Source organism: Falco biarmicus, chromosome 6 (genome assembly GCF_023638135.1).
Source record: "Falco biarmicus isolate bFalBia1 chromosome 6, bFalBia1.pri, whole genome shotgun sequence".
In the NCBI taxonomy this organism is placed as follows: Eukaryota; Metazoa; Chordata; class Aves; order Falconiformes; family Falconidae; genus Falco; species Falco biarmicus.
Window position 1 is genome coordinate 67,050,640 of NC_079293.1, and position 13,012 is coordinate 67,063,651.

General features: G+C 38.9%; 1 protein-coding gene across 1 annotated transcript in view; it reads right to left on the minus strand.

The window, feature by feature from the left end:
• The window catches only part of CRYBG1 (crystallin beta-gamma domain containing 1), a 45,818-nt gene that overhangs the window by 24,808 nt on the left and 7,998 nt on the right, over positions 1 to 13,012 (minus strand). Inside the window, exons 3-13 of the mRNA XM_056342305.1 lie at positions 11,156 to 12,620; positions 10,894 to 11,070; positions 8,281 to 8,328; positions 8,049 to 8,167; positions 6,543 to 6,705; positions 5,430 to 5,569; positions 1,540 to 1,666; positions 1,197 to 1,232; positions 654 to 796; positions 274 to 400; positions 37 to 182 (exon numbers count right to left, since the gene is read on the minus strand). Of these exons, the coding sequence (XP_056198280.1) occupies positions 37 to 182; positions 274 to 400; positions 654 to 796; positions 1,197 to 1,232; positions 1,540 to 1,666; positions 5,430 to 5,569; positions 6,543 to 6,705; positions 8,049 to 8,167; positions 8,281 to 8,328; positions 10,894 to 11,070; positions 11,156 to 12,620 (2,691 nt within the window). The remainder of the gene's footprint in view (positions 1 to 36; positions 183 to 273; positions 401 to 653; positions 797 to 1,196; positions 1,233 to 1,539; positions 1,667 to 5,429; positions 5,570 to 6,542; positions 6,706 to 8,048; positions 8,168 to 8,280; positions 8,329 to 10,893; positions 11,071 to 11,155; positions 12,621 to 13,012) is intronic.

Genomic DNA, 13,012 nt, shown 5'->3' on the forward strand with positions numbered 1-13,012 from the left:
ATTTAAAATTAACAGGTAATTGTAAGTATCACTTACATGCCACTTAGCACATTTATAGACTGTGTCCTCAGCCCATACCCCGTGTCTTTCAGATTGGAAATAATTCCTAACACATTAATATTGGAACCCTTTGATCCAAAGTCTTTTTCACTGTACATTATCATATGGGAGCTTGTGAAATCCTGTTAAAAGAAAGAGAAACATCATAAGGAAAATGCAACATGACATCTTAATGCACTCAGGAGATGACTACTACCTGTTCTTGGAACTTACACCAACAATTGGTCGCAGTGACTGCAACTCTTCATCATAGCCTCCCCAGTCTGTCCAATCCCGATATGCTCCTTCTTCCAGCAAGTACTGATGGCCTTCAAACCCAGGCTTCTCATAAGCGACCCAACTAAACAACAACAACAACAGTCTGCATGTGAAAACGGACAACAGCCACTCTGTGTTGTTATGGAGGAGATACATATGTGTGAAATTTGTTCTTTTTCTGTATTTGCAAATTTAACCCAGGCTTCTATCTAAACCCAAAACCCAGGAAAACAGAGAAAATAAATGGGTACTGAATTTGTCCACTGCAATTTCCAGCCTATGGAGTTACTACTTCAGCAGAAGGGGAAATATTGCTGATGTTCTCCCACACTTACATTCCTCCCAGTACTTTCATGGATCCCACTGATGTAAGTGGAAGGCTTGTTTTTTCTTCTGACTCCTTGTCATCAAGCATAAAGATCTCCGATTCTATTTCCACATGTCTCCCTTCAAAGAAAGGCTTCTCATAAATGATTACCTGCAGCAGAAATGAAGTAAAAGAAAAGTTACAGAGAGCATGATAAATTCTGACAACAGACAGTTTCTTTTGCATGGGCACATAAAGTAGAAGGCAATATTATGGAAATAATTAGTGGGATGTCTCTGTCTTCTTAAAGAGGTCTTTCCCTTAGAGATGCAACATGAGGGCCTGAATGTTCATTACCCACCTGCATTATCCAGATAGATATTAATACTGTCATATATGTAAATGATGGATGCATAAATGTGACAGAAATTGCAGTTTCATAGTCATATACAGCAGGATCAGCCGCTAAACCATCAGTAGCCGGTACAGAGTCAAGATATATTTATCTACCCATGTGTACCTCATGTGTTATAAAATAACTTTGGACAATCAAATAAATATTGACTTTTACCTTTGGCTCTCCACTGAATTCAACTTTGCGACCACCCTGTAAAAAAAAAATAATAAAATTAAGTTGTCTATACTTATAGGCAACTGTAAGAATCATCAGCTCTTCACAAAGACAGAATTAAGATGAAACCTTCCTTGAAGAACACAAGTGAAAACAAAAAGGCAGATTAAAAACAGAAATGGATGCAATCAAATGTTGAAAGAGACAAGTATTTTACAGACTAAAAATTCTGTTTTTCAAAGAGTTACATTTTTTTGAGTCTTGAAATATCTAGCCACTTTAACACAACATTTCTACACATAAACACGGGTAATGTAACTTGCAAGTAATAACAGTATTTTACCATTTTCAAGGGCCTCATGGACCTAACGTAGGCTTCCTTCTTCTCCCAGAATGCTAAATTTGGATATTCACCAGGCTCCAACATTAAAGGAACTCCCTGGAAACCAGGTTCTTCATAAATTAGCCATCTAAAGGGCAGGGGAGGGTGGGGATAAGGAAAGGAAAAGATAAAAACCTCATAACATTTCTGAACAGTAAAGAATAAGACAATATGCCTACTTTAGGAAAGACAACACTGTACCCTTAATAAAACTTTGCTTCTTTACAATTGCCAGCTACAAGCTGGCATATGGGCAAAATTCAGTGCCTGTGCAGGAACTGCCAATAACAGATGTGTTTTGTTTGAACAGGCTAAAAAAAAAAATTATCAGTACAATGAACAGACAGTTAAGAATTTGATTTTCTCTTATCTGAAGGCAACTCAAGTTTTGACTCAAGTTTCAAGACTTAAGGTTATTCTGTATTATTTTTAGAGTAGTTATAAAATATGCAGAATCAATTTTCAAGAACTTAAAAGATCTCTACTAACCTAGGCTTGAATTTGTTGCAAAAACTTTCAACACAAAGTTCTAAACTTGTGTTATACATAGAAAAACCTGACAACTCCTTAGAAATCTATTTCCTCATGGTTTGTATCTGCTAATAAATCTGCTTTGAAAGACATAATTTTAAAAATTCCTGATGGGGACAGCAACGGTAGTTTTTCAAAGCTTTTTCAAGAAAATCTTAGCCGGTAATCACTGGGAACAAAGAAACATAGTGCTGATCTTTGCATAAGGATGGCGATGTATTTCTTCCAGTTAAATTTACTGATCTCTCAGAAGTGCAGCATGGAGCAGTATTAAACAAACAGTAAACTGGAACACTATGCAGCCAACCCTTCAATCATGTAAGGATCATAACGTATAAATCTGGCGATATCAGAAAGACTTTAAAATAATCCAGCACTCTGTTATGCTTAAAAGGCCGATTCCAAGCTGATGCAAACTGGCACAAGTTGGTATAGCTTCACCACAGACGTAGGGTTCCAGGAAACAAACAAGGAGCTTACGTTTTATTGCTGTCTATAGCTCAATGTTTGATACGTTGTGTCTCACCACTCAGTAGGCCCTCAACTTACGGCCAGTCACAAGTGATGTTCCCCAGGGCTCAGGATCAGGGCCAGTCCTGTTTAGTATCTTTATCGACAATCTGGACAAGGGGACCAAATGCACCCTCAGTAGGTTTGCAGACAGCACCAAGTTGAGCGGGATGCTGATCTGCTGAGGGCAGGAAGGCTCTGCAGAGGGAGCTGGGCAGGCTGGACCGATGGGCCCACGCCAGTTGCATGAGGTTCAACCAGGCTCAGTGCCGGGTCCTGCCCTTGGGTCACACCAGCCCCACGCAGCGCTACAGGCTGGGGGAAGGGTGGCTGGAAAGGGCCTGGGGGAAAGGGCCTGGGGGTGCTGGTCAGCAGCCAGCTGAACGTGAGCCAGCAGTGTGCCCAGGTGGCCAAGGAGGCCACCAGCATCCCGGCTTGTATCTGAGACAGCGTGGCCAGCAGGACTGGGGCAGTGACCGTCCCCCTGTACTGGGCACTGGTGAGGCCGGACCTCGAATCCTGTGTTCAGTTTTGGGCCCGTCACTGCAAGAGGGACGTGGAGGTGCTGGAGCGTGTCCAGAGAAGGGCAACGGGGCTGGTGAAGCATCTACAAAGCAAGTCTTATGAGGAGCAGCTGAGGGAACTGGGGTTGTTTAGCCCGGAGAAAAAGCACCTCAGGTGGACCTTGTTGCTCTCTACAGCTACCTGAAAGGAGGCTGTAGGAGGTTGGGTGCTGGTCTCTTCTCCCAAGTAACAAGTGACAAGACAAGAGGAAACGGCCTTAAGTTGTGCCACAGAAGGTTTAGATTGGATATTAGGAAAAAAAAAATATCATGGGAAGGGTTGTCAGGTATTGGAACAGGCTCCCCAAGGAAGTGGTGGAGTCACCATCCCTGGAGGTGGCGTGTAGATACGGTGCTTAGGGACATGGTTTAGTGATGGACTTGGCAGTCCTGGGTTAACGGTTGGACTGGATGATCTTAAAGGCCTTTTCCAACCTAAATAATTCTGTGATTCTAACTTCATTGCAAAAATTTAAACATATGGAAGATGAATGAGAAAGTACAATCTGAAGATAAAGGTGCGTTGACTCATTTTCATTGGCAGCTTTTAGTAAACAACAATTAAGCATGAACACTGGGAAACTTCAACGAGATACAACCACACCTGCATGGCAAGGTGACTCAGAATCAGAGCTTTCCTCAACTGCCAATAGTGAACTATGCCATGCCTGTAAACTAATGGAAAGAAAAACCCCTCCAGCATGCAAAAAAGCAGCAACAATTTACTGAATTTCTCGTGCAAGCAATTGGCAGAAACGACTTCTTTCTACACTGGACTAATGAACTGACATCTGAGATTATTTTTCAACTGTCTAGTTTGCTTCCTAGTGCAAATACGAGTCTGCCTTTCCTCAAGAGATCCAAATGCAACACAGAGAAATGAAGACTAAGAGTTTACACAGATTTAGTGCAAAAAATGTTGTCACACTGATGCAAAAATAAGGAGCAGTCTGAAGCCCGAGAGATGTGCGCTGGCTCTGCTTTCTTACAAAAAAAATTGTAATTTCACTATTCACAGAATGCTTTTAAGTGAGGGACAGAAATGAAGTGGAGAAGTAGATGAAGTCAATTAGTAATCAACCTCTAAGTAACTTACCTGATTTCATTACTCTTGGCAGACATGTAATTTGCATTAAGCTTGCAGTTCAACAGAAATAACCTCCTGTCAGAGAACCAACTGCCTGGACATCTTAAAATTTCCTTATATACCCGAGTGCTTAACTTTTTCCTTGAATCAAGGTGTAAAGATTTAATCAGATAAAATACCCTTTACCTAACAACTAAAATGCTTCATTTATCTACTGGCATATTTGAATACATCTTTGCAGTGGTATGTAACACTTGTCTTTAGTTGGGCAGGTTTTGATAGTTAAATAGACTATTTGCAGCAAGGCAAATGCCATCATCAGTGCTGAAACACAACACGGCCAACAGGTAACAACCGAGGTCTGCACACCCTGTGAAGTGTTCTGCAGGACCCAACATCACTGAAAAGCAATTCCACTCTTGCTTTCTCTGAAAGCGGCCTCCATCTTGTACATACTTTTCCTAGTATCACTTTGAGGCATATTTTCAGTACCAATTTACAAGTTTGTTTATTAAGTTATCAAAACTACCAATTGTACAATGTCTGGATTTTACTTACAAGTCTCTTTTCTCATAAAAGCTTGTTTAGTTCATGGCATACATTAGACTCCTAACTCAGATGGCTAGGTATTTTCAGGTGACATAAACAGGTATGTCCTAAACATCACCACAAACACACTGATTAAAATGCACTGTGAAATACAAGACTGCTTTCCAGAGTCCAGATGTGACACCAACTGTTATTTTGTAACACAAGGGCTTGCAAATTTTCTTCTCCTGGTACAAAGATGTAAAGTTTAGAGGAAAGCAAGCAGGAAATGTGGTCTTGTAACAGTTCATCCCCAAACTCTCACGATGTTTGCTTGAATGAGAAAGAGCAGGAGAGGCTAACTCATTCCTTTGCTACAAATATACAAGGGTTACTCTGTCTTTACTATGTGCAAGCAGGAGAAAACTGGCTTTAACAAGTCATTTTAAGAGGTCAGCCTCTCCAAGGGTGGAAGCATTACAGTGAGGTACTAATGCTACTGTCAACAAATACTTCCAAAATACAGGACTAGAATTAACATAAGCTTGCTTGCATGTCTGATAGGTGTAACAAATAGTTTAAAACAAATTCCTGTCATAGCAGTACATGTTCATGCAGAACTACGCACTTACATGCCCCAGTGTACTTTGATAGAACAAGTCTTCTGAGTGGCGCCGAACACTCCTGTTTCTTCAGTGTCGTCAAAAAAGGAAGTCACGATTCCTAACCCTTCAGGTTCTGTATACAAATCAATTCGGCAAACCCTGTAATCCTGAAAAATGAAGATTGCCATAATCACTTAATCTGTGCTGTGAGTTCTGTAATTAATGTGGATAACTAAATCAGTTTTGAAACACCTGTTTATTTTAAATTGCTTCTCCCTCTTGTCAATTACTACTGCTATTAGATGCCTATAATAAAAGTATAACTAGGCCAGTTTGCCTGTCTCTGGACCAAGACAGTCAGCCAATCTCTAATCAGCATTTACATTGTTTACTTTCTGCCATCCAGGCAGGAATGCATCTTCCTTCATCAGTTAACATCTCCTCTAGCAAATTAAATCCGAAGAAAATACCAAGCAAGCCATTCTTGAAGAGAACTGCAACTTAAGCAAGAATTGTAGTTACAAGCAATATATATTCCTCCTTTTTCTTTTCCTAGTCAAATTACTTTATAGTTATGTTTGTTTTGGCAACCTGCAAAGGTAACTACTTAATAGTAGGTTAAAAGTGCACGTAGGAAGGCTGTTCCACCACGTGTGAAACTCCATGGTAAGTTTCCACATACAGGGCTATTTTTTTGAGTATTAAAGGAGGTTTGGTGTTTGACACTGAAGTTTTTTAAGTGTAAATTTGGTTTATATTAAAAAAAAGAAAAAGTCACAGACGTCTTCTGCAAATCTGAATCTATGGAATTACTGATGGTTTTCTGGGATGTTTTTCCTGAGAGACTGACCAGGCTAAAAAGAATATGCTGTACATAGTGTTTATTATTAGAATAGCCTCCAAAATGCTAAGTTTTCTTCTTGCCCTATCCTTCCAGTGCATGCTACCATAATCCCCACTGTGCAAAAGTCCCCACATTTATTTTGTGTATAAACAAAAAATTCAACACAGAAGACTGTTTCATGCATTTACAACTCGTGTTACACTTGTGTCGTAATACACCAATCACACTTTTTATCAGTATAGAACACCACCAAGCATTAAAGATCTATACAAATTTACTTCACTTCTATTACTTGCCTTAACAACATGTCTTATTGAACCAATCACTGCAGGCTTTAGAGATTTGCATTCCATTTGCTCTTCAGAAGTACCTGCACCCCAAATATCTGGGAGTTCCAGCTCTCCTTCTTCCAGGGGAATAGAGGGACCTTCAAAATTTGGTTTCTCATAGAGTATCCAGCTTAAAATAAAAAAAAAAATATCTCATTTTTAATGGTGCTTTATCAAGTGTGAATTGCAAAAATCATGCTCCCATTTAACAAATCCTTTCATAAGAAATATTATTTCCAGACCCTTCCTGCCACCCCAGTACAGCTTATTTGCCCAGTACTGCTGATACAAGCCATTTCTGGTCTCTGTGATACTTTTAAAAACAATGGTAAAAACAAATATGCCTACCACTGACTTTGTAATTTCATCCAAAACTCCTCCACCTTTTTAAATTGATGATTTGGGGCAGCAAGACTACTGTCTGTGAATACCAGACTTTTGCATGAGATACCAATCAGAACCAATTTGTAGGCCAGAAAATGTTGACACTGCAGACTGTTGTGTCATGTATAAACAGACATGCTACTTGGATCCTGTGAACAGCAGTCTAAAGTTTCACAGGGGCTTGTACAGATGTGCCAAAGGATGATAAGACTGCTCAGAAGACAAGCACAACTTTAACAGCAGGTTTGAATATATCACTAGATGAAAACTATATCCATGTGCAAATACAACCCACCCTCTGCTCCAAGCTCTCAGCTGAAAAGGGGAAAAAAAACACCCAGTCCCCTAGTCCACGTTAAAAAAAGAAGACCTGGTTCACACAGATCAAAAGATTTTCATTCCAGTTTTCTGAAGCTAAACAGCAATCAGTGTGCTTCCCAGTACCTCCTACTGCAGCTAGCCCTTTTTTCCTGCAGCTTACTATCAGATTACTACTTTTGAGAACCTGTTTGACTGTATCACAGCCCGGCCACAACTTAACTTGCCACGCTATCCAAACTAATAATGGCTGTTCTCATAATACTATGAAGAAAGTAGGAGATGAACTTGTTTTGACTTACTCTTAGGCAATATAGCTTTTAGAGAAAAATTCCCTCTGGACTTATCAGAGAAAGAGTCAACCATCTCTACACCACCACCTTATACCTTTGGACACAGAATTAATCTTCTGCATCCAAATCCATGTCAGACATGGCTTTAAAATCCTTTAGCCCAATCCAAATACTTTGCAAGAACCCATAAAGGGGAGAGGAGTCAAAGGGCAGTGTAGCTGGACAGAATCTGTCATTTCATCCCATGCCTATGCCTGGTGAAATGTTGCAGCCTTCTAGATCTTAACACTCACTCAATTTGTCAGTAAAGTAAGTTTCCCAGCCCAGAACTTCCTATTGTGGAGGAAAAATGCCACGTTCTTGCTCAATGTCTACTTTACATTGCCAGTTTGCAAGACAGACTTACTGTCAACTGCATGCTGGGTTTCAAAAGATTTTTGGATAGACCAATAACGAAGAGTAAAAATCAATCTCTTACCACCCTCTGATGACTTTAACTAAAATTGTTGGTGACAGAACCCAAGAACTGCAATCCAGAACATCATGGAAAACTTCGATACCATTTTTTTGATAGTCTGATTCACAGTATATCACCAGCTGTGTTAAAAAAACAAAACAAGAAAAAACCACAAACACCAATAACATATAATTCTATCTTGGTATGCTTTAAACATAGAGAGGAACAGTAAAGATAATAAAATTGATCTTACCTTGCCAGGTCTGGGATTGATTTTACTTTGTCCATTTCTTGAAAGTGCCTAATAACGGGGAGAGGAAAGTAACAAAAACCCACAAATCAAAAATGTATTCAATGAAGATGCTCAGCTACAAAAACTGAGCTAGTAAAACAAAACAAATATTAGTCTGAACAGTAAAAAGCTGGTAACACTTCAACTACACCTATTTACTGTTTCGATTCCTTCTTCCTCCTGAAGAAGAGTATCTTGCCACAAATGTACAAATTTACACACTTTTTTTTTTTTAATCCTGAATTATCATTTCACTGAAGCCAATTAGCCTCAGATTTGAAATGCTTTAAAATCCTTCTGATCAGCTTCCTACATATTCCAGGAGTTTCAAACCAAGTGACTACTTTAAAACCTGGCATTAATGAAGTACATGCTCTACAATGATAAAGATATTAATGAAGGTTTAAATGTCTAGTAACCACAAAGCATGCAGTAATTTTGAAGGAATATATGAAAAGACTGAGGAGGGATGATGGCATATCCATGTATGAACTAACTAGCATAATCAATTTTGTGCTGAACACCTCGTTACAAGATAGGTTTCTTCAAAAAACACAAGACACTCTGCATTAAGTGATAGACTACAAATGTGGAGAACAAATAAAACACATTGAGGTACACAAAATCTAAAACAATGCTGAAGTCAGTGATAAAATTTATGATATAGAATACATGGAAAAGTTGTGGTTGTATCACTTCATCTTAAAACAAATAAAGCAAGCACTGCAATTATGTGTTTGGTTTCCTAGCAAGGACAGGAGTACTCATTCTGGGACAAGGTCCTGCTCTTCTAGGAACTATTCAAATGAACAACAAAAACCCCCAGACAGGTCCTGCCTCTAAATAGGCTGCAGCCTAAGATAACCAGCAACATGTGCATGGAACTAATTAGAACGTATTAGTCAGCACAGAGGGCAGGTAGTGGTCTCAAAACAGAGTTCCTAACCACCATCAGATTTCTGTAGCATCATCAAGATGTGTTGAAGCATGACTGGTTTTTTAGCCTGTGCTTCAATTCCAGTTAGAACTTGCTCTGTGTTTTAAGGAATTACAAAGTCATTGTTTTGGGCTGCCCTTACTTTTTTCCTTCACGCTACCCATTAGCCATCGCATCATCATTTTCTTAGTCAGTGGAAGATGCACAGTAGGTATACATCATACAAACATTTCCAGTTCCTGTCTAACTTGAGCAAGACAATTCCGAGTCAGCAACAGTGCTACAGAAATCCTGCAACCCTTTGGAACCTAACAGGCTTCTCTCAACAGTGAGCTTATATGTATACATACACCCTTGCCATATCAGGCCTCCATACTCTACTGAAAAATTGAAACCCACTCAGGAGCAACAGTTTAAGTAGCAAAAAAAAAAATAAAAAAAATAAATTAGTACTATTCATTTAGCTTTAAACTCAAGATTTCAAAACCCAAGCAGGACCATCCGGAGTAAGAAAGCCTTTCTAACTGGCCGTATAAGTCTACACCACTGCAAACAACCCCCCTAACTTTTATCCCCACACTAAAACATTTCTCATGAAAGACAAATCTACATCCTCAAAATTACAAGATACCATGGATGATTTCCTTCTGCAATGTGAAGAAGAAAGAAGATTATTTCTACTACTCCTCCACTCCCTTCTAGTAGAACTGTAACAGCAGATAACCATTAGCTTTGGAAGAGTATTTCACAAACTTTTTTATATGCTGCTTCAATTCCACAGTTCACATTAATGTAGTTATTAAACTCTGGAGAACCTATTTCTTCCCACGGTTCTTAGATCTCAGGATTATAATTTTCCTCTCAGGTAACAGCAAAGGCCCACATCAACAGAAATAGCAAATACCATAGGACATCGGTTCATCATTTTGAAAACAGAAATCACAAAGTTCTCCCACATTAGGGTAAAGTTGCCTCAAAGGGAAAACGTAAGTCTGCCTTCACTCATGATGAATAGATGCTCCTAATCAGCCAAAGGAATCGCCACCCTCTACTGTAGCGGCACTTTCAAAAATTACTATTCTGCAGTTCTTAACATATTATTTAAGAATATGTATGTTCTATCAAATGCACAGGAATACTGGGAACAAAAAGAGGGCTAAAAAAGAAAAGCTTGTCCTGTTACTCATTTAACAGTGTAATGGCTGAGTGTCTTGCTGGAAGAGGAGAGAGGTTAGTGTCAATAGAAGAAGCAGGCATGAGCTTTCTGAAGTTCACAGAAAACACTCTACTAATTTACAATAAAAAATAAAATTTACATGTTTACATGAGATCCGTTTCAAAATAATACAAAATCAAGTATGAAGACTTATTCAAACATACACTTCCATATTTGTGAATAATCTCAAAACAAGGGCAGCATGAAGAAACATAATCATGTTAATAGATGCCATCTCATTTTCACGTGTAGCCGACATCAGGTGAAACTGATACCACACCTACATTCACCTCCATGTATTTACAATCTATGCATGTCCCTAAGAAGGGAAACAAAACAACACAATGTATGCACATCATCTATAGAAAATAAAAAAAGCTGGGTAACTTTCCAGGCAGATTTTAATCAACACAGTACTTACATCCACATCTAATAAACCAGCGGGGACATTTGATTCATATCTGCTTGTCCCCAGCCAGCTGGAAAAACTTTTCTCAGGGTTCCCATAACTGGGCATTTGTAAACTTAGTTCTTTTTTTGCACTATCTGCTTGCATATACTTCTCCACAAAACTTGGAAACTTGACATCTGAAAGAGACTGAATTGCAAAATCAAAATTAACAGTCATTCAGCAGATCAACAACATTTTACATGGTTGCATTTCATGAATGATGTTTAATTACCTCAGATTTTTGAGGCATGCTGAACGGCCCAGAAACATCCTGTTGTAAAGGAGGCATCCCCGAGGAATCAGTTGTAAAAGCTGTTGCAGTGTTATTTACTGAAGTGACAGAGGGATTAAAAACCTTTTCTTTAGATGTAGAAGACAGCAAGCTTGAGAAGAGGGAGCTTTTTTCAAGCCGGGATCTCTTAATTTCACCATCTGTACCATCAATGTTCTCCTTTCCATTTATTTCTTGAGTAAAGGCAGGTTCCTCTCTATTACATGACTGCAGGGCTTTGAATATGATACTTTGCTCTGTTGAGGCACGCTTGGGCCTGACTCTGGCTATTGTTTCCAGGCTTTGCATCTTAATTTGCTGGGCTGGTAACAGATCCTGTGTTTTGTCCCTCCTCAGTCCCAAACCAAAAGTAAACACACTAGGATCAAATACTTTCTCTAAGTTGTCTTCATGAATGGGAGGCATTGCAAAGTGGGGTGCTGGGGACTTGGGAAGCTTTGACCTCTTCTTTTTCTGGGGTAAACAAACTGAGCTGTCCAGGTTTTTTATTGTTTCAGCAAACTTCTTCATGTCAGATGGGGAATCAAAAATGCTATCATCCTCAGAAGATCCATTACAGGTTTTGCCGGGGCTCTTCTGTGTATTGATAATGTGCTCTGATGCCAATATGCCATCTTGACTGCTGTCATCATACTGTGGTGCTGCAAAGCTCAAATCTCCCGGCTTTGCCTTTTTATCTCTATTTTCCATCTTGCTAAATTCTGACCTAGAAACCTGATGGGATGGTAAAGGATATTTATCATCATTGCAAGGTGATAAAACATCTGTGTTTGGCAGCATCTTTTCTTCATTTCTGTGGAATTCTGAGCTTGTGTTATTTCTTTTGTAGGAAGTATCTTGAGTATTTTCAGTTCTACTGGGCAAGTGCAAAGGCAGTTTAAAAGGTGGACTTTCTTTTTTAGCTGTGTTTAATTCTGGATCAGGTTGCTTCACAGAGACGCTACCAGCATCATTTTTGCTGCTTTGGTTAAAAAGGGATATTGCAGCTTTTACTTTAAGTTCTGTTGTCTTCCCAATATCCTCATAAGAGGCAGAGCCTTCTTCATTTTTGCCTTTTAATTCTGCAGTGCTTTCTTTCTCTGGTGTGCCATTTTCAAGTAACTTCTGGCGACTGCTTTGCCTATTTAACGTTTTATCAGGCTGATCGCTTTCCTTAGGTTGTTTTCCAAATTTCAGCTTTGCTCTGCCAACAAATGTGCTTGGTACGGTACTGTTTTTTGAAGCAGGGATGTCAGTAGGCCTCTGGCTCTGGTTAGCACATTTATTTTCAAACAAGGAAATTTTGTTGGCAATGTTGCTGTTAGTTTTATTAACTGGTTTTTCGAGAGTTTCCTGCTCACCTTCTAAACTGTCTTGATTCATAGGTGCTTTAAAATTCAGCTCTACATTCTTCAGTTTGGCTGGACTACAGGAAGCAAAGTGATACAGAGTTACGTCTTTAATTAATCTTAAAAAGACTTGTAAATAATTTTCAAAACAAGAAAATGTAGCATTACAATGAAATTTTCCAGTCATATTAAATTTAAAATTTTGTATCTCAAAAGGAATTAAATAAAAAAGGAGTAACTATATGAACAACCAAAAAAAATTAGACACTAAATAAGGAGAATATATTTCAAACATGTATGTAGTTCTGTAATGCTCAGTAAAACAAAAAACAGAGGCCTACAACATGTGCAGTTGAGGCAGAGAGCTTAACTAGGCATGACTGACAGACATTAAAATTTAATAGTGAATAGGCAGAATAAATTACACGCATGCAATTCCCTACAGAGTTTAGGAAACAAATCCCAATTC